Source organism: Lepisma saccharinum, chromosome 6 (genome assembly GCF_977018435.1).
Source record: "Lepisma saccharinum chromosome 6, izLepSacc3.1, whole genome shotgun sequence".
In the NCBI taxonomy this organism is placed as follows: Eukaryota; Metazoa; Arthropoda; class Insecta; order Zygentoma; family Lepismatidae; genus Lepisma; species Lepisma saccharinum.
In genome coordinates this window covers 20468447-20494802 of record NC_139234.1, presented here as the reverse complement: position 1 = coordinate 20494802, position 26356 = coordinate 20468447, and the positions used below count along the sequence as shown (strand labels likewise).

The following is a 26356-nucleotide window of genomic DNA, read 5'->3' as shown; positions in this document are numbered from 1 at the left end:
TGCCATGATTTGTTTGTGAAATATGTACCACAGAGAGCGAAAATAAATTGAAGAAGAAAAATAGCGCGATGGTCTAAATATGGGCTACGACATGAGGTCTAATGTTGAGATCACATTTTCAACAAATATTTGGATGTTTTTCTTAATTTCGATTTTTCCCATTCCGCGTGATTTTCAAAACAACAGATTATTCATAAATATTTTAATTGCTTTTTGTGATATTGCCATTAGTAGCCCATATTTAGACCACAATTTTGAAATACATAATTTTACCATTTTTTTTAAAATTGCTTTTTTTAAAAAAAAAAAAATGGAGACCTTTTATACTTTAGCATGCTATTACATTTAAGTATATATTTCATAAATATGCATTTTAAAGGCAGATGCTTGATATATTAATTTTTCCCCTCCGAAAATGACAACATAAAAAGGGGGGCCCTCATTTAGACCTTTTCCTCTATTGTTTTAACTTTGTCTCCCTAAAGAATCGAGTTGGAGTTTATGTTTTAAGTTCACTTTATGCACAGACAGGCTAATCTGGACTGGATTAAAGTGGGATCTGAACCACCTTATGCCTCCACTGAGAATTGAACCTCTGGTTACAAGGCGACGACGCCATCGAGGAGGACATTGTCTCTCTAAGGAAACGTACTATGTTTTGATATACTTTGTAGCAATTTTTTTTGGCTCAAAGGAAACCATCTTTGTGAAATTGTAACGGTTCTTCTACCTACCATATTAGTTTTGAAGGGTCATATCTGTCCAACTTGATGAAGGTTGCAGACATATTTGGCTGTCACAGTGTTATGAGGGATGTAAAGTGGCTGAACGCACTCAATTGTACAGTCACCGCCAATAAAAATTGGACACGTAGATCCTGAAATATGGGCGATAAGTTGATTTTAGTAGCAAATTTTCAATGGCGACTTCCACGACCGCCGTATAGTTAGGCAACACACATTGCAGTGAAGCGAGTCAGGGTCTCTCTTCTGTGTCCCATTTTTATTGCCGGTGGCTTCTTGTAGAACACCTTGGGCTGCGTTTTTGCAGGCTAACTAGACACTGGCGCCTGGACCCACAGCTAGGATGATCCTATGTGGCGGTACATCCATGCTACCCAGCAATCCCTTTCAAGAGAATGAGGCGATAAGGTTACTCAGCAAATCTTCCTCCTAATTTGGTGTTAACCGACGTATCGGAACTTTCTTTACGGAGTTGTAGATGTGTTGTGCTCATCGGGAATTATAATAATTATAAAATTAATCACACATTGCATTTTCCTCGTGTCTTTTTGAAATTGAATACAGTGTGAAATATTTAACGTTACATTATGATTTGGCACGCACAGATGTGCAATGTACAAATTTCAGTGGAGAATACAGGTTCAACACTAGACCAACTTCGTGTTCTGACGTCAGACGAGGAATGCCTACGTTGTTAGGTTTGGTTTTCTTAGCATAAATACACTGAAAATGTATTGTTTGTTACGAGAACTAATCCTAGCTATCCTAACCTAACAACTTAGGCATTTAGCCTAACAATAAAAGCATTCCCGGTGACGTCAGAACGCAAGGTTGCTCTAGTGTTGTGCGATAAGGGAGACTATATATAAACGCTGGCAGAAACTTGGCACCATACTTCATCACGTCTGTGGTAGCACAGACTGAGACAATCCCGTGCATGCAAAGCAGACGTAGCGAAAGATCAGATGAAATGAACACTGGCTGGTTGGCCTACGTGGTGTAGCAATGACACGGTATGGCCGAGACCCGGGTTCGACTCCTGGCCGACCTGCATTTGTCTCTGAAATTGCTACATAATCATCCAGGTCCGTAGCGAAGGGTAGATTAGGGTCGCTAAAGCCTAGGGTGCGAGTCAAAGCTTACAAAAGGAAAAACCAAACAAACAAGGCAACAAATGAGTATCTTGTAAATGTTACTTATTACAAATATGTGTAATTCGTAGTTTATAACGATGTTATTTGTTTTCAAGCAGAGTTGAATAATCTTAAATTACAATTTCCTCTACTGAGAACACACTGCACGTTATATTATTTTAATTATTATTTTTAACTTTTTCCTTCTCTTAACTGCAGACTTACATTCTGGTAACATTCTACTGGAATTTTGTTTCCCAAAGAGGTAGCAATAGTGCGATTTTATAGATATTCTTCAGACACTGACATATCTAAAATATTATATCTAATATCTGAAATGCAAACTCCGAAACTTTAAATAGAACCTATATTATTTTAAATTAGTTTTTCTTCTTTTCCACATTTCAAAATTTCTAGGATGTAATTATCACGAACCCAAGTTATAAGGAGGAAATATTAAAGAACGGGGGGAAAAATGCAGGTGCATGGTAGTGAGGGACGACAGTGGCGCCAAACCACATCCCTGCCGTAATCATCAACTTTGTAGGTTTACGTAAAGAAATACTTATCCTATAAGACTACTGGTTTAATACTTTTTCCCATGACTGTAAATTAAAGGTCCAACACTTTACCGAAAGCTGGGTGGGGATCCCTCCTCCCAAATCCTGGATTCGCCTGGATATTAAAGCAACACACTGTCGGGAAGAAAGACTCTGTAACACCAGCCAGACGAAGTTTTTTTGTTTTTTGGAACTGCTTGCAATTTCTTCAGGCGAGTTTTATTCCATCTATTCCTTTGATGTGCTTGTGAACCTCTTTTTGCGAACTTTGTTTGACTGACGCGCCAGTTGTATGTGCGTTCTTCGGTGTCCGGATCTGGTGGACGATGCACGGGCAAAACATACTGAGGCAGGTGCTTCGAGGCGACCATTATTTTTGACGTCAGATATCAGCGGCAGGCAGCTTCTGCGGGCGAAAAAAAAAAAAAAAAAAAGAAGGAGCGAGTTATGTGTGGAACTCAAGCACGCTGCGCGAAGAAAACCGGGTTCCGAGAAGAGGGGGAGGGGGCAGGGAAGAGCCCTTGACTCACGAGCAAGCGGGATTCCTTCTTTGGACACCATCACAACATTTTTTTTTCTCTAACTTCCTCCTCCGATCCCTTTTACTATTTACAACGTGGATTTACAGTCTTGTCTAGGGAGGGATGTGTGCGAGCATGTGCGTTTTGATTATGTGTGTGTGTGTGGATATAGGAGGATATCCCGTTAGGCAAGAAAAGTTGCAAGACTGGTTCCGTGCAGCGATCGAGCAAGTCGGTTCAGAGATGTTGGAGCTTTGTTGTGTGTAGCTAATGAATCGTGGTGGCTGCGTGGATCTTATGGTGGTCGTGATTCATTTCCACGTTCGTCTGCTGTGCCTATCGCACTTGGCTCTGGTGTTTCCTGTGCACGTGTGTGACGAAATGTCCTGTTGTGGTTTCAGTCCCTGGACTGCTGCACGTTTGATAAGGTTCTTTGCGGGCTGCATGTGAGGACAAACAAAATGCTAGTGCGTTTTCGAGCCCCAGTCCAACGCCGTCTCCTCAAACGTGTCTGTGTCATGTCTTGCTTTGCTGTGTTTTGTGGTTGGGAGAAAAGATAAAGTGTGCAGTGCATTGAAAGTGATATGAAGTTTCAATATAGTGTGAACGGGCGTGCGGAGGAGGAAGTTAACGATCGGTTATCTACCGTCTCGAACAGCACCAATTGCTGGAGTTACACCACGCGATCTATCATGGGAGCCCTAACATTGTGCTGTGGATTGGTGGTAAGTAAAGTTGGCTTTTGTTGCAAATTTTGATCTTTTCTGAATATGAATAGCGTGTAACAAGCTAAATATAACATCTAAAGAATGATAATCGTCAGTAAAATCTACTTCATAGTATACGACGTAATGTGTTATAGAAACACGGCACTTAAATATTGACCAGTAACAAATTTTATGCCAGAGCATTTTGTACTGCCCTCCAAAATATAATGCCCAACCCCCTACTAGAACTTGTGGCAATCTATTAATACTAAATATGCCCCTACCTACCCAAACGTAATGCTAATCACTCACTCAAAGCTCTTAGCAGTCTACTAATTTATAATGATTTAACAGGCACGCTTATATTATGACGTAGTACAACTTCTATGGAATGTTGTATTGACTATTCTCTCAAATTTCCATCACAACCCTTCCCTCCCAAAGTGCTACGGGTTCAATCTACAAACCCACCTGTGTGCTCCTCCGTACACAGGTACAGAGCATTCCCTGACATTCGCTACGAGACTCGGCGGCAAGCGGCCCGGCATCAGCGCTTGTCTTTCCCGGTGAACGGGTCCGCTACAGTCGTTTATATTAAACCTCGTAAACAAGTTTGGAGTAACAGGGTCTGTTCTGAATAAAAGTGGAAAGAAAAATGGGGAAATAAAGTATACAAAGACAATCCGCACACCATCCATGAGTTAAAAGAGAGTATTGTACGAGAAATCTGGAGAATTACAGTGGACGAACTTGCACGTGTAAATGCCAATTTCCTTCGGAGATGCCAGGAATGTGTTGCAGCAGAGGGACATCATTTTAAACACCTTCTGTAGTCAAGGTTAGTACACAATATGAAAACTGTAATTTTAATAGCCGACTCTAGCGACTGTCGCTGACCCGTTCACCGGGAAAGACAATCGCTGATGCCGGGCAGCTTGGCGCAGAGTCTCGTAGCTAATGTCAGGGAATGCTCTGTATATTTTTACACAAGAGTACTAGCATTTCTCTCCTCCAATTCCAATAAAAACTTGGCATAATTCTCCCCGCCGTCCTAATAATGGCAAACCCCTTTTCATTAGAAAAACCAATGTAAAATATTAAATTACTACTTTGAAGTTGGACTAAAATGATACAAAATTACGAACTTTCATAAAAATGAATAACATTCTTGCTTGAGGCCATGGCTATTTATCTTTAAAGATGAATATGATTGCGTTAAACCCAACACATTTTTAATTTACACCATATAGAAAAAAATCTACAAATATATACAATAATAAATTGACGTAAATTGGCAGGCTGTTTTTGTTCTTAGGCCTAAGTGAAACGTAAATATTGATCTAACATACCGTTATTGATTTTAACTTTTTACCCAGCTTTCTGCTAAAGTGGGCCCTGTAGAATTTTTTTTTTTTTTTTTTTTTAACATCAAACTAGTCATTATGTCTTCGGACATTCTATTTCACATAGCACATTAGAAATTGTTTTATTAACAGTAACATTCGAACAATTGGTCCGGTTATCTACATCTAAAAGTCGGAATGAATTTGTTATTATTTCATTTGTTGGGGTCATATATGAATCAAATTCTGCTCTTATAAAATCAGAATATTCATAGCTTCAATATCATTGGTGCCCAATCGTTTTTACAGTCAGTGAGGGTTGATTGATTGCGTCTAGAAATGCGTCCCAGAGTTGTAAGCAAGATATCAGTATTTGTTGATAATTGTAACTGACTGAATATAATGACACATTTGAACGTGGACGAAACAAATTATTTAATCTTTTCTTTAATTTTTAGTTTTATTTATAGTAACATTTACAAAATTCTTATTCGAAATCGTCAGAACAATACATATCTCGGAATCGTTTCGAATTTTCGAATGGAAGCATATGTGTGTGTAATAACAAGAATGCTTAAGATAATATATGTGTATGTGTGTGTGATACGGGTATGTAGTTGTAATGTATCGTGCACATTTCATCTTTCTTTGTGTTAATGCACGAGAACATCACACTGTTTGCTTTTTGAAGCGTTCTCCGTCACTGCGCATGAAATATTCCGATCTCAAGTTTTTGTGGAGTTCGCACAGTGCCTGACAACTTGAAACGCATTTCCCTCACAATGTAAGTTTGTTGAGTTCGCCCTTCGAATCCGCAACGCCTCATTTCTTTCCGGATATATCATTGCTATTTGTAACATAGTTCATTGTAGTTTCATTATTGAACTTGAAGGAAGATAACGGGCTTGGGCAATCTAAATAACATTATACTCACCTAAAAGGTTTTGTAGCAAATGCATTCCCTACTTACACGTGAATTGGATGAGTGAGTGTGCAAGGCAAACTTTATTCAAACCATCTAGTGAGCAAGACATAACTACCGTGGCCATATCACAGTCGCCCCACCAACTGTTGTTAATGTCCCTTTTGGTACGTAAAACTGTGGGTCTACGTATACGTGGAAATGTTTAAAACTTGAAACATCTCATTCCTGAAGCAAGCTCGCGTGGTTTTTTTTTTAATTCTTCATGGGACAATTCAGTGTACAGACACGTAATGTTTTTGACATTTACCTATTGTATGAAGAATCAAATTATAACCAATATTTCCAACATGTATGACTCGTCATTGAAACCATGCAAATATACCCCCCACTTTTTGCCCCTGCACTAGGCTAAATCTTATAACAAAGGGAAATATATTGTCTTTGCCCCCCCCCCATCCGTTTTGCCACCTTGCCCTCCCGGTTTTGGAACCCAATCGCCGCCACGGCCCCGAGCTTTTCCGATAGAAGCGCTGTCTTGTAACCGACGGATCTTCGATTCCGATTCCCTTTGAAGGCACATTCCTCAGTTAGGATCAAGCCGATCTCGCTACCGAAGTTCCCGTGTTCGAATCCCGACCAGGGCATGAATATCGTGAGTATGCCTTCAGCAATCTCCTACAATTACCACTCATCCATACCATCGCGATTAGCTAAAACGTGGCAGAAAAACTACTTACAATAACAAAAATACCAATATTAGTAAATAAGAACAGAGTTTGGCATGGAACTTACAGACACATGTCAGTTTATCTTAAACCTGAAGACGGTGACATCATGGTAATAGAGCTTTCACGCTTAGGAACGGTGAAAAACTCTTTAACGGCTGTTGCGAAAGTATTTTTTGCTATGTAATTTTAGGTAATTGCGGCTATTGTGGTGTTTTCAAGTATGTGCCTGCTGTCTCGTGAACCTTGATACCTGTTATTTTTAAGATGTTCATGTCTGTGAATGAGGGACCAAGGCTTGGTGTTAGGGATTCGAGAGATGCATGTGTTTTCACGAATATGTGTAACTTCCCGTTGTTACCGCACGTACTCCTTTACTATTATTATTACCAGATTACTTTCACACCTTGAATTCTTGTACAACTCAAGGCTATGTTTTATGTGTGTTGTTGTTTCGACACGTTTCCTACGCGTTTATGTATTGTGCATACATTATATATAGCCTACCATACCATAACAGCCGTCTAAGTCACAAAGCCTGCCAATAGGCTGTTCATTGGATGACGGGTGGTCAGCGCATAGAGTCCCATCGCCGCCGGTTTCTGGCTTTCGAGACCGGAGCCTGTCTTTTTCAAGTAGCTCCAGAATTGCTCTCACGGTGCTAAAACAATCGAAATTTTGGGGGCTCTCTCCGTGAATCGTATCCCGGACACCTATCCCTTTCTCGTGACCATGAGGGTGAGTGATGATTAGGTGAAATTAATGAAGGGACATCCACAAAGAACAGCCATGTTCTGGCCGGAATTCAAACCCGGGGATTTCGATGGCGAGTTCCAAATACAATGTTACGCCAAAACTATGTGACGATAAGCCTCAGTACATCGGTTCTCAAACTTTTTTTCTCATTGTATCCCTTTAGTCGTAACTGAACGTCTAATGTACGCCAACCAGAGGCGTCTCCTGAACGCATGCGGTGATGCTGCGCATGCGTCAATTGTGTGAAAAAGGACAGCTTGCTCTGCGACGACATTAATGAGCATTTCTACATTCTAATTTCTTCATATAGGAGAGGCATTTACTTTAGACGAGAGCGCTCAACTACGCTTATATTACGTTTCTTGAATCTGAAGTGAAATAAACTAATAATTCTATTCCCACAATTGACGCATGCGTCACTTCAGATCCAAGAAATGTAATATAAGCTTAGTCCAGCACTCTCGTGTAAAATAAATACTTCTCCTATATGAAGAAATTCGAATGTAGAAATGCTCATTAATGTCGTAATGTTGTGGTGTGGGTATTCTCGATCGCGTACCCCCTTCAGGTCTGTAATGTACCCCCTGGGGGGTACGCGTACCACAGTTTGAGAACCACTGTCCTAGTACTAGATATTTATCGTACCTAGTCTACCAGTTGATTCAATATTTTAATTTCCGTGTGTATAATTAATATCGAATACTTCATAATGCATTTGTGTCATTGATCGTATCACGAGGTCATATCATGCTAGCAATATGGTTAATATGAATATGTGCCATACATATTATTTTGTGGGTTAACTTAATTTGGCGCTTTGAGTTGGTGTTTTAAGTCCACCTTTATGTACTGTAAGGCTAATCGGGACTGGACCTACAGTTTAAAGTGGAATCCGAACTACTATCGTGCCTCTATCGGGTATCGAACAAGCTCCCTACTATTACTAGGCGACGACGTTACCACTACGCCATCGAGGAAGCTATTTTGGTGCTTTATAGTTTCAAATGTATATTCTGTTTTATAGTTTTTATTGTTATTTTCAGTTTTATATTAGCCCGTGGCTCTACAGCCCATAAGGGCCTTGGCCTATCTCCCGACTGCCAGCGTTCCTCACACAATCCTACCTAGAGGTGTGGAGTTCTTCAACCAGTAATGGGGTGACGTGGGTTCAGCACGTCGAACCCTCAGCCGTTGCACGAGATTTCCGAGACCGGGTTACGCTACTCACTCGTAGATTCCCAATTTCCTCAACAAAGGGTTTTCCACCGGTCCTATACACAGGCCGAGAAGCCAGAGACTGAACCCAGGCGGACTCGTACCCATGCCGTCCCGCAGTCGGAGCCCAATGCACAGCGCCTTAAGTATTCGCAACACGTAAACATATTACCATTTCTAATTTCTATTCCTCCCCCCCCCCCTTTTACTGGGAATTTATAGGCTATCTACTTGTTTTCCCTGGTGATCATACATTTCTTAGGAGTACTAAAAAGCAGGAAAAGAAACTGTCATTAGAACCCCATAATGGCACTGAGTAATTCCCCTGGACACCGCCTGCTTTTGCTTACTCGGGTTTCTCTCGTACTAGAGTAAACACGGAATAGTACTAGAAGATGGGCATAAAGGCATTCACTTGGAATGTCTTGAGGGAACCCACGTGAAAACCTATTTTAGCAAGGTGGCGTTAGTTCAAGTACTTGAGAATCTAGGACGTCGCTGTAGCCCTTCAGAAATTTGCAGCGTCATTCGCAAATATACAAATGAATGGTGTCGTAAATGCCCGTAGCTTCTTCGTAAAACTATGTGGCCACTGCGTATGTGGAGAACCAAATGAGGTTTCGCGTGTTGGCAGAACGGTCATTATGCTTCGCCTTAGCTGTTGCATTTGCTGGTAGTGGCTTTGAGAACTGCGTTTGTAACACTCATCTGTCAAGTTTTATATGAAGCTGTTGAATCGAATTTTGTGGCCTGTGTTGTCAGCCTGGCGACTAAACGTGCATTTGTAGCATCTTTTCCACATAGTACGTACATTCCGGTACTGAATTTGTATAGTCTAACGAGGCTCCGGCGTCTCTGAACCGACAGCCAGTATAATCCTGTATGGGGGCATATGGTGAGTGTCTCTTTCCAGCCTCAGATGTTAGTCCTCAAAGATACGTCTTGATTTTAGATGACGTAAGGGGCTTGGGCCTCTTATGTGACAGGTGCAAATAGCCCAAGTGCTGACGCGCCCACGATTTTAATTTCAACTATTAATTCGCCAAATTACGAATAAATGTTAAGGTATTAGTTACCAAATGGCGCCTAAATGTTACGCATTAGTCGCCAAATGTCCCTTCCGTATTTAAATCTGGTTCGCCGATACTGAATAAACCTAGCCAGTCCCGACAATTCACGAACGAACAGGCTCTTCTAGTCTCGACAGAAATGTACCGGTATCTTCTCAAATCTCAAAATAAAGCATACTTTTTTTTTTAAATGGTCTTAAAACTTTTGGATTGAGTTATCAACATATTAAACAGTTTACCAATAATGTCCAGGAAACAGAAATTTCAAAGTTTCTCAATGAAATGTTACGAAGATAATTCTAGCATTAGTGAAATACAGATTAGGTGCAAAATACTGTCTTCGATTGTAATTCAGGAAGTGTGACACTGGGGTACGGACACTTAACCTTTTTCATTATTCAAGGGCACCTCCTACGTAAGTGGTTGATCTTGCTCACTAAGGAAACGCAGGAAAGAAAAATCAGCCCCCAACACTTTCATGATTCATGGTAGAAGGGATTGAAACTGCTCTCCAGGACTCATTTCGCCTTCCAATAAAACCTTGAAAGTTCCATAAGTTGCAGACTAATTCCAAAGAAAGGTGCGCCATTTCAAGGCGTCAACCTAAACTGGTTTTATCATAGGTATTGAAGACAGTCGTATAGGATGTGAGGACGTACGTGATTTCAGAAATAATGACTCGGTTCGGGCTATCTTATTGGTTCGTTCCTTTGCAACTGTAAAGTTCATTTCCGTAGTCTGGGTTACAAGCTGATTTGTATGGCGGGCGTGAAATAAGAGAATGTTCAGAGGAGGAGATATTCTGATTGTAAGTTCTGTAGATTAGCAAGTAATGAGCCATGAAGTAAGGGTAGTCAGTTTCCTCCTTCCTTACTTCCTGGAATTGTGTCCATGTGTTTATTGTTAGTGGCGCCAGCGGCCCCGGGTGTACTTTTGGAGTGACCCTTCATCAATTTCATCATATGAGCACACATCTCATCCTCGCGATTAGACAAAAGTGGAAGAAAAGCGACCCTAAAGAACAAGAACCAAATTAGATTTCCACGAAGAGAGTCCATTCATAAACGTCTCCTCAGTTGATACATTGCATAAACAACCCACACTGAGTCAATTGACACAAATATATTGACTTCAGTAACACACTGATTCCACGTCAAATCTCCCAGCACATGAAACCCACCTATTCAGATTTTAATGAAACTTGGTGTATTTCTTAATACTAACAAGGTATGAACACATGCAAAAATTTTCTTCTCTACACCTCATAGTTACTGAGAAACAGGAGGCTAACATTTCAGACTGGGATAGAAGGTGTTTCATTGACTGAGGCATACTACAGTCAGATTATTATTTTTTATTTCTTTTACCAAAGTCATCCAAAAATAAAACTTACACCAAACAGACACTGCATTTAACTGTGTAACATACTTTATTAGCCACAAAATTGAAACATACATATGTTTATATGTGCAAGGTCAAAGGTCACATCATGTGACCTTGAAGTTAAAATTTTAATATTTTCATATAAATATATTTTTTTATGAAAACTATGCTCAATTAGCTTCAAAACAAGCCCAAGATGAAAGTTATACCATAATTGGAAGCAAAGTTATGAATTGTTTTATTTGACCTTGTAAGCACAAATTTTACATTTGTTATTAGGTTGGCAACCTTGCTGTATGAATACCGTGTATCACTGAAGGTGATATGTAAGTTACTTCATGCCTTCTACCATCTAACCAAATTTTCATGTCAATCTGAAATGGTCGGGTTGAGAAGTTCATTTTTGTGATGATTTGGCATGGAATAACCCATATGAATGAATAAAAAATTTGTTTTAATGAAGATTTATTAATAGAAGCATTGGAAAAGCCACTAATTTTATTTTATATCCTTTTAGAACATACTTTAAGCTTGAATTTGAAAAAAAATTGACATAACTGCAGTGCCTTTTAGTGATAATGCAATTTTTAGTAACGTCAGACGTTGACATAAAAAAAAATATTTACAATAAAATATTATTTTTTCTGACTCTCAGTGCAAAGGAATATTTTTGACAACTTTTTAAATGGAATATACATATATCTGTCAAATTCAAAGTGATATATTGATATGACTCCGAGATATAACTTTTTCTGTTAAGCACTGCAAGCCACTACCATGGCCTCGGCAATGACTGATCCCTGCAAAATTCTGAAACTTTAACCTACTGTTTCTCAATAAGTATGAGGTATAGAGAAAAAAAAATGCATGTGTTTATTTGTAGGATTAACAAATACACCAAGTTTCATGAAAATCTAAATCAGTGGGTTGTATTTTGAAAATTTTCTGGGTGATTTGATGTGGACTCAGTCCTGTGTCAATTGTTGATTCATTGCATGTTCTGTGTGTGACAGTGGCCAATGGCACCAAGGGTCGAAGTCAAACCATGAGGGTGAGGGATGTCGAGTCAAAACTGCCACTTGCGGTCATTATTAGTCGAGATCATTGTGCGAGACAATTATCCAGTATGTATTAAATTACATGTATAGAAAGAAAATTGGCATTGTAACGATGTACAGTTACAAATTGCTTTCACATAAATACAAACGCAACAGAACATATTAGAACCATGTTTGCTTTCAAACATAAACGACCTACATAATGAGAATTTCATTTCGTCATTCATACATATTTTAGGCAATTTTGTTTGTCATGTGATCTTTATAACTTTCTTTAAAAGTATACACATATAATTTATTGAGATCACAAGGAAAATGATGAATACAATATAATACACATACATTTTGTTGTGGTCCCCCTTTCCCAAAATCCTTTCAGCACTGTGTTGTTCAACATTGCCAAATGTCTCTTCTTTCTTTCTGTCTCTTTCTCTTATTCCTTTCTTCTATCTCTCTTGTATCCCCTTCTCTTTTTCTCTTCATCTTTCTCCTTCTCTCCAGAGAGTGAGAAAGAGAGATGGGGAGAACTTCATTTCCTCACTCTTTCAACAGGGTGTGAAATTGGAGACCCACATTTCACTGTTGATAGCTTGGATCTACCATTAGCAGAACACGAGTCTACTTGATACACAGCTTGCTTGTGTTTTCGTGCATGCTTGCTAAACCAATGAGGCCAGGCCAATTAGTAGATGCAACCGCCATGCACCTGGCTTTTTTGGATGGGAAAACAGACTGGAAGAACACAACAGACCATTGTTTACTTAATACCATACCCCTTTTCCGTCGTGCACAGACGTTGAAGATGGTGAAGACTGGTTCTCTTAAGCATGACCTCTCTCGCCACCCCACACTCGCACATGATGGCAACATAAGCGCCTTTCATTTACATGTCCCTCAGGCATTGTCTCCTGGAATTAGCGGTTTCCTGTTGGCTGTATGAATCAATTCCAAACACCTTCCTTTTGAAGATGATAGTTAGCCTGCCTTCCTGTACAATACCTCCAATAAAAGATTGAAGATAAAAGTGTAAGGTGCACCAAGGATGTGCAGTTTCTCGGTGTACACCCTTGTAGATGTGTGCTTATTAACATATATAAACAAGGATCCTTTGGTGTTCAGGTTTCCATGGATCTCCACCCCTTATTCCCAGAAATCTAACACAGGGTGCCTAAGAAGTCGCGTTCTGTATGTTGAAGGAAACTAGTTCGCTCCACTCATCTCGTGCTTATCATGATATTTAGAATTCAAGCTGCCTTGACAGTAGGGAAGTGATCCGCGAACAGCAATAAATGCCATCTTCACCTTGATGATGGCAGTGGTGATGAGCTTGTCTCGCTTTTGAGAATGAAATCTGCCCTGTCTCCTGTTTCGATATAAAACACCATTATCGGTCTGGAAGGGTAAGTCTCGGTATTTAAACAACATAGACAGCCTTAGGGTATTCAGATCATTAAGGAAAACAACTTTTTAAAATATAGTTTTGCTCATTGACGCTACGAACCATAAAGAAACGTAATTTCAACCTGAATGTACAGCGTTGATCTAAATGCATAGGTTCACACTGAATTCCACTAAGCCCATGGTGATTGGCACAGTACGCTACGACGTCAGGGATCTCTGGTTCGATCCTGACCTGGACATAGGTGTTCTTTGTAAATATCTCTTCATCAATTTCACCATATCATTCCAACAAGTATACTAAATTTATTTATGTACTCCTTATTATTTTTACATTTCACAAAACCGGTAACGTTTTATACAGCTCGATGTTATGAATGTTCCAGAGTTAGTTTCATTTTAAAAGACATGACAGGAACAAATGGAATCGTACAGTACACAAAGCAACGTGCTGACAGTGAAAAACACGGGCTCAGTAGAGTCCCTACCAGTGACGGCGCCAGCCTAAAATAAGTGGGGGGGGGGGCTACGGATTTCGGAGTCAAATTCTCTAGGTGCTAACTAATATCGGCTAAAAGGTAATTACGTAATACTGTACTACGGTATAATTTTACCAGTGGCATGCTTTACAGTCAGATCCAAGAACAAATTACTGAGATGTTGTGTTGCATTTTGTTCTACAGGCACGAATCTCTTATATCAAATAAAATTCCATAATTGTATTGTTTTTTTTCTTAAGCCATTATCGAGAGGAAAAATATCACATACTTACTATTCGTATGAACAGTAAACAAAATACACTATAAAAAGTACACTCATTATCAACTCGCTGGATATATGTATAAATACTGCACTCTTTCTATGTAAAGAATGTGAGTACTTTTTCTGATAAAATAAGAAAATAACCACAGCAAGAAACTACGATAAGATACGTCTGTTCTTATGAGCAGCTACAACATTGTTCAAATCCAAAGATTTTGCAAGCTCCTTCTCACAGGACAGAATAAATATAGCACTCAACCTCTTATTACCATTTTTATTATGAAGGCAACACTTGATTTGCCGTAAGCAGCCTTTGATGGTGGTGTGCACATTTCAATAACACAAAACTTTTAAAGTTCGTAAAAGGCAATTTTAAATATTTCAACCATCGCAAGCCGCTGCTGAAGGGTCTTTATTTTTAGTTCCTTTCTGCCTCAGTGCGCCATAACTCTAAACTGTTCAAATCACAATAGTAGGGAGCGGCGAAAGATTGTAACTTTTCGTGTTTCAGAAAAGCGACACTAACTTAATAAAGTAGGCATCAAATAAACAATACCACCCTTGAATAGAAAGTATGTTAATATACCATTTTCCCTGCCATGATGAAATGTCTTACTTTTTCTTGTTCAACAACTGGAATTCAGAACTTGGGGCTAAAAATGGGGAGGATGTGAGAAATCCGCCCACTTAGGAGGCGCTACTCTCAAGGAACAAACATATTTTCACTACAAATTCACCTCCACTAGGAAGCAAATACATTGACACAAAAGCAATGAATATAGTTGCAACTTTTGCACTGGGCATTTTTATCAGTGAAAATAACTGCTGAAGACTTAAATTAAATTTCAGAATATATTATGCATAAATACTGAACAGAATTGGATCAATAGCTTTAGAAGTGCTTCAAAGATTGATTCTTCTGCACAGAATCAAGTTTGGCCACTATGGTGGTATTGCATCAATAATTTCCTAACCTAACAAATTATAATTAATTAACATGTAGGACTAGGACTGCGAACTAGAAAATTGCCCAAGACTGCTGATACTCGCACCGTATTTCAATGATTACTTGATTGAATTTGTATTAAGGTCTATTATATGCACAGAGGCTAATCGGGACGAGACCTATAGCTTCTAGTGGAATTAAAATATTTTTTTTAAGTCCACTATATGCACAAATAGGTTAATCGGGACTAGACATACAGTTTAAAGAGGGATCCGAACTATTGTGAAATATGCCTCCACCGGGTAGCGAACTCGGGACTCCTTGATTACAAGGCGACGCATTGCAATTACGCCATAGGGGAAGCTCTTCTAGTGGAATCTGAATGATTTAATGAAATGTTACCTCCACCGGGGATCGAACCTGGAACCCCGTGATATCAACGCAGCAATTCTATCGCTAGACTATGGAGGTGTGGAGGCCAATTTTAATATTTCCAATGTTTAGCATTTAGGAATTATTTAGTTTGTGTACTATTTTATTCTTTAACTTCGTATTTCTCCCCCTCGAAGATTTGCAGTGATCAGGATAGGAAGGCTTGTGTTGCTACAGCCATAAACAGAAAGGAAACATAGCGCTTTTTTTTTACATTTTGAACGTCGTCCTAGTTTTAAAAATTCATTTGTCACACTTGTTAGACCTTTCAGAAATATAGTGATATAAGAGTTACAAAGGCTGCCAACGACAATCAAAGTACAATCTCACAGCCACTGAACACGTCCATCTTCCAGGCAGGCAGTTCAGAAATATAGTGAACATTGTACTTGACCCAATGGAAGTTTCATAATGGAAAATGGAAATTTACTTTAAGTTTTCGGTTGAAATGCTAAAGGGGGGCTTGTCCCTACGCATGTGGCAGTCACTCCGGGAATGGCATTGTCCACACACCTTCAGTTTTGACGTCATCATACCAGGAATGACAGCAAACATCAAACATGCTTGATTCTCGGCGTAACAGCTCGTCAGTGGCGGCGATTAGGGGAGGCAGTTGCCCCTCCCCCCACTTTTTGCCCCCTCCCCCCTTAGTTTTTGGAACCCAATCGCCTCCACTAGCTCGTCATTTCTGGCTTGAATCCCTCACACGGTAATCAGTGTTGGCATGAACAGCTCAACTGACAAGCCGAGAATGACGTTTTCTAAAGTCAACTTTTTACAGAGAAAGTGGCTGTTTTCATGCTTAGTTTGTCATTTTCAGTTCATGTAAACCCGCGCGTAGAAAATTTATTTCATGGCTGGGAAATCAAAATTATTTTTCATAGGGAATTTTGATTAATTGTAGTTAGCAACACTAAATGCTCGGAGCAGACTGAGTGCTCTGAGGAAACGTCAACAAAAAGATGAACGCGAAGTAGGATGATCAAAACAAGTGGTGATGTGAAAGAAAATGTGCAGGTATTGTGTTACCTGTCGCATTTCGTGTTTTGCGCGTATTGCAAATGCTAACTTTCGCGGACATCCTGGAAGCAACAAACAGCCAACCTTGTGTACTCTGCTTGTCTTCTATAAAATTCTTAAACTTGCTTCCACCGCACCTTGTTCTCGTGGTACAGTTTCGAAAACGAGCGTCCAGGATTTCTCGTTCTTGTCCCACGCCCTGTAAAAACAGGACTCTGTGGGTGTAGACAGATCTTGTATTTTAGCACAGAAAGATAAGCTTGTGAGCTGTTTCGTACGTACTTCTCTGCACGAGTAGCTCTGGTTGCAAATGTGTCAGTATGCTGTGCAGAACCAACTTGAACAAAAGTTTGAAAAGTACAATAATGATAACATCGAAAAATATACTTGCCAGTTAGTGATTTTATAAGTGTACAAAATGATGTGGTAGAATACAATTTTGACCACCTCCTCAACTTTTACATAACAATTTTTTTGCACATGGATGGAGACAGACATAACAATAAAGACGCTGGCAAAAAAAATCCTTTTTAAAGTATCTATTCGTTTAGTAGAAACATGCCATGAGTCTTGTACTAAAGAAAAAGTGACACGTATTTCTTGCTCAATGTTACGTGCGCAATACATAACAGGTTTTAAGTAGATCAAACAAAGGTACTTTTGGCAATATTCTTCTGTAATTAACAATGCTGTGAAGTTCCAACCAGTTATATATTGCTTAATTCAAGATAAAATTGCTTCAACGGTATTTTATTCTAACAAGTGTGCAAGGACAAACTTGAAGTTCATCATAGTGCGAGTGTAACAAGAGTGAAGAACTTTTTATTGAGGCATAATACTATGCTATAAAAAAGTACCTTAATCGACATGTATAGCCTTTCAATTGTTTATGTATTATCATTTACAAAAGATCGTTTCAGGTGGCGGCGATTAGGGGTGGGCGAGGGGGGGAGTGGCCCCCTATTTTTCGCCACATTTGCCCCCGTACTATGCTAAAACGTATCTACAAAGGGAAAGAAACTGTCTTTGCCCCCCCCCCCCCAGTTTTGGCACCTTGCCCCCCCCCCCTTCGGTTTTGGAACCCAATCGCCGCCAATGTAAGTTTTCTCAATTTCTGTTAACGTACACGCTGTATTTAATATCTCATTTGTATGCATTTGCTCAGTGATTACTTACTGTACAATTATAACGGTTATAGAGAGGCTTTTGCACTGCAAGAAAGAAGGCACTAGGTGAATTAAACCATTAAATTTATTTTGGGGAGAGTGATGCCCTTTCAAACAAAGCAACATTTATAGTTTTTATATACACGTACAGTTCACTATCCTTCAGTCCTTATTCTCTTCCTGCTGAATGGTATGTTTTCACAGGTCTTGTTCATTCTAGCTGTCTACCTTGCAAATAGTGCCTAAGTTACTATTTGGGTGTTCTTTAGTTATGTTTTGTATGTTCTGGGGCTTAGTTGTGCAAATAGAACTCTCTGGCAATGACGGCCGCGTGTGTTTATTTCTGCCGAATCAACATAATTTAAGAACAAACACAGCGCATATTTTTACTGTTGGCATATTAGCGCCCCTTATACCCCGGCGCTTGAAGCACAGGCCCTGATTCTATTGGCCCTGCTTTAGATCATCAACCGCTCTTGGTCAAGGTGAGTCTTCGTCCTTGGAAGTGAAACGCAAATCAATCAATCATTGCACAAGTTCTTTTCTAATCTTTTAGATAGCACCACTTATCAGCAAGTTATCACTACATTTACTTAAAATATAATGTTTTATCTTGATCATCATGGAAAAGTTAAGAATTCGCATTCGAAATCATGCTCGTTCGGATGGAACCAGAGGTAAGCAGAGTTTGTTTAGTCACTTTTATTGCTGTCTGAAAAACAAAGCTTTCCGTATTCTTGTCTGCAAGCTTCCGTTCCACAGGAACACCGTGAATCGAAATGACGCTATGTTGGCACAAGATAATCCAACACCGTTGTGATTTTAAGTAGGATTGGATTGTGCCCTTACTATATTGCTTTGCAAATGCGATTGTTAGTTCTTCTACTCTTGTGTTGACTTGTAGGTAAAAATTAGAAGGTGTACTGGAAAACGAAACATTACGGAGACAGGATGTTCTCGTCGGTTTGGAATGCAGACCTTACAAATCCCATTACTTGCCTCATCCGTGGAAAGGTGCCAGCCTGACAGCCGGATCTGAATCGACAGGTATTGTCGATTATACACAGCATTCCCTGACATTCGCTACGAGACTCGGCGGCAAGCGGCCCGGCATCAGCGCTTGTCTTTCCCGGTGAACGGGTCCGCGACAGTCGCTTATATTAAACCTCATAAAAAAGTTTAGAGTAACATGGTCAGTTCTGAATAAAAGTGTAAAGAAAAATGGGGAAATAAAGTATACAAAGACAATCCGCACACCATCCGTGAGTTAAAAGAGAGTATTGTACGAAAAATCAGGAGAATTACAGTAGACGAACTTGCACGTGTAAATGCCAATTTCCTTCGGAGATGCCAGGAATGTGTTGCAGCAGAAGCAGATCATTTTCAACACCTTCTGTAGTCAAGGTTAGTACACAATATGAAAACTGTAATTTTAATAGCTGACTCTAGCGACTGTCGCTGACCCGGTCACCGGGAAAGACAAGCGCTGATGCCGGGCAGCTTGCCGCCGAGTCTCGTAGCTAATGTCAGGGAATGCTCTGTACAAGGTTCATTGAACCAAATCATTTGATTGTATTTGCACACAAAATTTAGCGTACCCCTAGATCTTTCGTAAAGACACACAAAAATACATAGTTTTAATGTGATATCTTTGTTCAAAACATACTTTATTTATCATTTGCAAAATGTAAGTTACATTTTGTAAAATTGTTAAAATTACAGCAGGTATAATAGACACCAGAATCTAACTGTACAATTCTACACCACAAGTTTGAAGAAAAACTAATCATTAATTTGTAAAAGATATTAGCTATGTTTCTGACATATGTGTATAATATACAGATTCTTTCATTTTGTAGTCTAACAAGTTCACTCGCTGAGAAGCCGTACATCTTATAATACCACATTTCCTATTACATCTGCTTTTATTTGATGTTCCTGAGTAAATTCCATAACTTCCCACCACAAAATCTTCATTTGTTTCAAGCCATTTAAAAATCCTACAATGGGAATTGCCTAATTTAGCGCATTATGCCTCCGATTATTTTAGTTGAAAGTGCTAAAACACTCCCGAAACATTTTTTGTCTTTCATCGTGCTAGCCACTTGACAAAACTTCCTGCAGTAGACACAACGCACGTGCATTGCCACAATTTTTAAACAATTTTAAAACATTAAAGATGTGTTTGTAGGTTTGTTTTCAACTGTACGTTCATTTTCTTTTGTGTTACGTCTTATGTATCTCATCTGATTGTTAATTAAATCAAAAAGTAATAACGCAACGCAGCTTTAGTCTGGTCTCTTCCCTAAATTCATTTTAATTAAGTTAAGCATTCAAACCTTTCTGTTCTTTGTAGACCGTGTTAAAAATGTAAACATAAACATTGGTTCACCCGGATCTTCCGGTTTAGGTTAGTCCTCGTTGTTTGCAGCACTTGTTTTAATCAGTTGTGCGACGATAGAGCCACAGACTGGCGATAATCAAGAGAAGTATTTGTTCAAGTTTTACCATGAATGAGTGAACTTGTTGAATCCTTTGGATGAGCAACTGCAGTGCAGATTATTAGAAAACAACGTTTTTTCTTTAAAAATAACAAAAGTGCTTATATACGTTTAACGTGTTCAACGATAGTTCGACTTGCATTGTACATTTTCAAACCTGAGGGTAGATGGCAGCACTAATTACAGTTTAATTACACGTCTATCTTCTACAACCTTACATAATCTCATACGCTTGATCACACGGCAGTAGGCTACAAAGGAAATATAAAGATTCGTTGTTCTGATTGCTTCACAATAAAATGGTGATTTAATTAAAACTAAACCACACATATTTGTTTTGTGACGAGAAGGTGTTCAAAGGTTTCATAAATTAATATTTAAAGGTATGTTATATAGTTATTTGTTCGGTATATTCAGACATACAAGTGTATTTATCTCTCTGTGTCCTTTGGAAACCTATGAAGTGATAAGTGACTCAATAAATTTGTTCCTTATCGAACTGTGCAACCATATGCTGGCACCTTTTTTCTTTGTAAAAGAATTTCCACTTCCCCCTTTCATATTAACGTCCATAGAACCGTCAGCATAACCGGATGTTCGAGGGGAACCAGATGAGGGAGCATGCTCAGTAGTTGCTCCGCTTCGCCTTTAACACCGTTTGTATTATTGGGCAAAATGTGCTTTTGCAACTTAATTGTTTATTTCGAGCTCAGACAAGCTGAAATAAGTGATTGCGTATTACTATGCATATATATATCGGTGCTATTAAATTAAGTTAATTATGGGGTGACATTGCTTAGCGTTCTGTAATGCATATTTTCTCATACACTCCAGAAATACATATTACATACGAGGGTCACTATTTATATTTTGAGCCTTGGCAACACTGATTGAAGTTAGGCGCGATTTGACGTTTGCACGGAATCGTCTGGCATTATTGACCATAATGTACTTCATATGTTTTGTCAATAGCTTCATTTGTGTTGTTTATGTTGCCTTGGAGATTGCGCGACAACAATAAAATGGAATTAACTCGTGAACATTTTCGTGCGATGATTTGTTACGATTTTCGACGTGGATTATCAAGACAAGAGTGCATCGATCAACTTACTTCCACATTTGGAGCTGAAGCCCCATCCTTTGCCACTGTGAAACGCTGGTATAACGAATTTAATGTTGGCCGTCATTCGCTCACCGACGAGATTCGCGAAGGTCGTCCAAAATCAGTTGTTGTTCAAGAAAACATTGATGCTGTGCAAAACGTAATACTGCAAGATCGTCACGTGACATACTGTGAGATTGAGGCAACCGTAGGCATTAGTTCCACCAGCATATATAAAATATTACATGATCATTTAGCTGTGAGAAAGGTATGTTCTCGTTGGATCCCACACAATTTGACAAAAACTCAAAAAGACGCTCGCGTCAATTGGTGCAAACAAATGCTCAATAAATACAATCGTGGTGCTTCAAAAGACGTATATAAGATTGTAACAGGTGACGAATCATGGATATATGCATATGACGAATCATGGATATATGCATATGAGCCGGAACGTAAACAGCAGTCGACTGTATGGGTGTACAGTCCTGATTTAGCACCCAATGACTTCTTCTTGTTCCCGAATGTCAAGAATAAATTGCGTGGACAACGATTTTCGTCTACGGAAGACGCCGTTGATGCGTTCAAAAACCATATTATGGAGGTGTCTCAAGAAGATTGGAAAAACTGCTTTGACAAATGGTTCGAACGAATGCAAAAGTGTATTGACCATAAAGGAGAATACTTCGAAAAACAATAAAGCAGTTTTCATTGCCAAATTCGTGTTTTTTCATTGTTAGGCTCAAAATATAAATAGTGACCCTCGTACATACGTATTAAGCGCGAATAGAAAGTTATTCATAGGTTCCTTTTAAGAGATAGTAATGGCAATACGTAGGACTCGGTTCGCTCTTTAGGTTCAAGTGAAACATTGAGGCATTAAAAATGACATAAGTACAGGATCAGAGCAATGTAACAACAGAGTTATACCCAAGTTTATCTGAATTACCTGAATTACCTCTGCTGGGCTAAGGTGGAAAACTTAGAGGTGTGTACGTGAAAGTTGTTTTTTTTTTTCGTGAAGTTTAATGTGATTCATACGTTCTCACAAATTTTCTTAAAACAACAGTTATGGAGTACTTTTTTTCAATTAAGGTTTTCCAAGAGTAATTCAACGCAAGTTTACGCATATGTGGAAATTGTTTAAATTCAGAAAATTATATTTTCACTTGACGTCACTTCGTGTTCGTTGAATATTCCTGCCTGACCCATACTGTACAGTGTGATCCATGAGTATTACCGTGCAAATTGTCCATCACCATGTTCGTGCACTTTATTTCACCCAATCAGAGCTTCAAGAATTAAAAAAAAACTCATGACAAGCTGTTGACAACTTCTGCACCAGCATACATAAAAATCCATCGCTTAAAAACACACTGGATGTAAGAGAAAAATTAATGAAAATAGTCATGGACAATTTGTAAAACGTGTTCCACATTTTATCTGGTATCTTCCTAATTTAGAAAGATTCTGGCTGTATGTAATATTTAAACATTTTATTTTTGGAGTATAAAGTAATTTGTGCATCGCTTACTAGTATCAAGCAGGCATACGACAATATAACATCACGTAAGTAATTCCCTAGTTGAAAACAAAATAGACTATATTTACTAGGTTGTCCTAATGACTCATTTCTAGAAATATAAATTCTGTCTAGGACAAACTACACTCAATAAATTACTGTAAACTGTTTCGACATGCTTTATCGGATTCCATTTCTACTAATGTTTTGTTCACGTTACTGTGCAAGATGTGCTATTATGTGAAATTGTTCGAGACAAAGTCGTTTTAATGTTCAAACTTCGTTCAGTGTTAGTATTTTGATAATATCATTACAATTGCATTAGTTTTTTGGACCTTTTAAAATCAACCTTTGGGAGTTAAAAAAGAGAAACCAGCTCAAAGAAATATAGTAATTAATAGCTATATATTTGAAAGAAAAACAAACTGGAATAAAGGATTTGAAAAGATAGCCAAGATTACTATTTGTAAACATTGAATAATTTAAGAAATTTTTATTCCCAAAACTATGTTTTGTTCTTGATTTAAAATGTTAGTTCCGAAAATGCAGATATGTTAAAAGGCTTTTATTTTAATTGTTGCGAGATATGCGTGGTTGTACCAATCCAAATTAGGTGTTCAGCAAAGTGCTGCGAACGTAAATGATGGGTAACAGTTTCATACATCGGAGACACATTTCTTCAATTTTGCACAAGAAACTACTTACGGAAATGAGTTTCTCCAACGTTTACAACGTTCGTCGAGGTATTTTCTTTCATCGTGGAATATATTTGACCGGGAAATCATGTATTTTTCAAGAGAAATATCTCACCGACACACAATTGCCATTGCTTTCATTTGCTTGCCCTACAACAACTGGATGCTGCATACGTTTGTTGACGTAAACCCCTGTCAGTGTTTCAAACCCCCCCTTTTTTTACTATGCTTGCCTAACGTAACCAAACCTAACCTAACCTTATAAATGGTTCGTGGGGCTATTGGTCAGCTACCGTGCATAATGGTTTGTGGGGCTATCCGTGAATGGTTTGTGGGGCTATCCGTGAATGGTTTGTGGGGCTATCCGTGAATGGTTCGTGGGGCTCTCCGTGTATGGTTCGTGGGGCTCTCCGTCAGCTACTCGGGCTATCCGTCAGCTACTCGGGCTATCCGTCAGCTACCCGTGCGTAATGTACAATTTGCACAAGTGACGAACACGATAGTAGGTATTTTTCGGTGAAGGATGTTGGAAACACTGCATGCCCACTACGGTAGTCAAGGTTTGGCCGCCATATTCTGTGTTATGGAAGCGAAAAAAGGAGTCAAGGAAATTACTCTCTATGTTAAAAATTTTGATTTCTTTTCGTGTAAAAAGCATAATGGCACCTTGAACTATGTTCTGCAATACACAATTGGTAAGTACGAACCATGCGAAACACAAAATATCAGATTTTAATGTGTCTCCGATCTATGAAACTGATACCAAATGATGTACATATTTCCTACATATATGTAGACTAATACTAACAATTAGCCCAGATTAGAAATACCTGTCACATTCATTCGCTTCTGATGCCAAATTTGCCGTCTTTAAGCTATGCGGCGAAGGATTTAGGTACACAATGTAAATATATTTTTTATGTATTTCACTTTGTGTCACAAGAGTAATCATGAATTCCACAAGGTTTAGTAGTGTTCTAGAACTATTACCACCATTTTTCCTATATCTGTACGTAATTTTGTACACGATCGTATTTTCATTTTGGCCCTCATGGCTCAACTGTTTAAAAAACAGTAAACCGTTCATCATTTAGTTTTGAAAACTTGCCCGCACCACTGAATTATGATTTGATAAAATTGATGAAGGGGCACACGCCAAGAACATCGGAACTTTCCGTCGAGTAATTGACCTTCTACGGTCAACGAGAAAACTGTTTTCAGATGGGTTGCAGTAAAAGTGCCACATCGGTGTCCTCTTCCTGGAGATTAGCTGTCGAAAGAATATCGTAATGGAATTTGCACATTTCAAGAGACATTCTCTAGACTTCCCTGTTCACATCTTGAATGGCGTAAGAAACATTTTCACGGTTCATAAACATACATTTTCCTGCTCAGTCGCAGGCTTCCTCCCGTTCCAGATACTTGCCCTTTCTTCCTTTGTGTCCAGTTCTCTACGTGCGATGACTAAAAAATATCCTACTGGAATTCCTGAGCACCTTACAGCATCAATCCAGAGGCTAGTGTTACCTTTGAGGCAGCCGTAAATGTATCCTTCCAGAAATAGTAGATTTGTCTCGTTGATATGTCCTGTACAGTAGCTCAAAGTGGGCTTGAGGCAGCTTGAGAAATATTCAGGAAAGGACTCGGCTAGACTGCATAATCGACCCTTGTGTTTTAGCGTTTGAAAGTAAAAAAAATACAGTAAATTATTGTGCGCTAATAGTACGTATTTAACACTTCGAATTGCCACTGTGCATTTCTCAATTTGAAGTTAAATTTCTATGAGGTAATAAAAAAAACACTACATTACTTGCCAAAACTGGTTTCCTTGAACCTAATCCATGTTGTAAACACACAGTATTGCCAGGTCGAACATTCGTTTTCAACGGGATATATGCGAATTTCCACTAGGATTCAACTTTTTTTAAATCATGTTTTCATTCAAAGGGGGACTATAGAAAAAGACGGGTAGCCGGAGCGTAGCGTAGCGGAGGCGGAACCGCGGTAGCGGTAGGGGGCGGTAGGTCAATTACCCCAGGGGCGGAGCCCGAAATCGGGGGTCAATTAATACTACTTTTTTCCACTTCCAATTGTTTCATCACCTTAAATTTTACATTTCTGGAATCTTGATTCATACCCTTTCCAACGATGTATCAAACATATTTCTATTAAGATGGGTCGATTCAACATCCTTACCAAGGGCTCAGCCCCCGCGGTTTTGTAACGCTACAATTTTTTGAGTGTATATTTGATATTCTCCTTTACCAACTGTACGACTGAGTAGATGGTTTTATTTCCAAAATTTACAACTTCTTCAGTGTCTTGACATCGACCAACAATGCGAACTCGAAGCACACCGATGCTTGCCAGAGTACTACTTTTCAGTCCCTGCAGTAGGAAGACAAAGCACATGCATTCTCCTATCCAGTGGTCAGAATAAATACGCAGGAGGCAGTGATCCGTTTCAGGATAACATGCTGAATCTTTCGAATCTTTGCGGTGCTTGGGTTTCCGATCCTGAGAAACGTTTACGTCCTTGAAACATATATGTAAGCGTGAAGTAACATGTGTCTACCAGTCGTGACAACGATTTATGTAACGGAGTCTACCAGTGGCTCATTTCCTTTGAATCTGCACAAAACGTGTGGCAATAACCCCAAGCTATTTTGACCT

At 39.1% G+C, this 26356-nt stretch overlaps 1 protein-coding gene across 5 annotated transcripts in view; it reads left to right on the top strand.

Annotated features, from left to right (window-relative positions):
• LOC145988615 (uncharacterized) overlaps positions 1 to 26356 on the top strand; it is a 627408-nt gene that overhangs the window by 480302 nt on the left and 120750 nt on the right. Inside the window, exon 1 of one of the 5 annotated variants that reach the window (XM_083123629.1) lies at positions 3061 to 3682. The exons of 3 other annotated variants lie outside the window; for them this stretch is intronic. In XM_083123629.1, coding sequence (XP_082979755.1) covers positions 3542 to 3682 — 141 coding nt within the window. In that variant the 5' untranslated portion in view covers positions 3061 to 3541. Of the gene's footprint in view, positions 1 to 3060; positions 3683 to 22909; positions 23036 to 26356 lie in introns of those variants that run through there. One more of the 5 variants, XM_083123632.1, reaches the window with a different exon arrangement.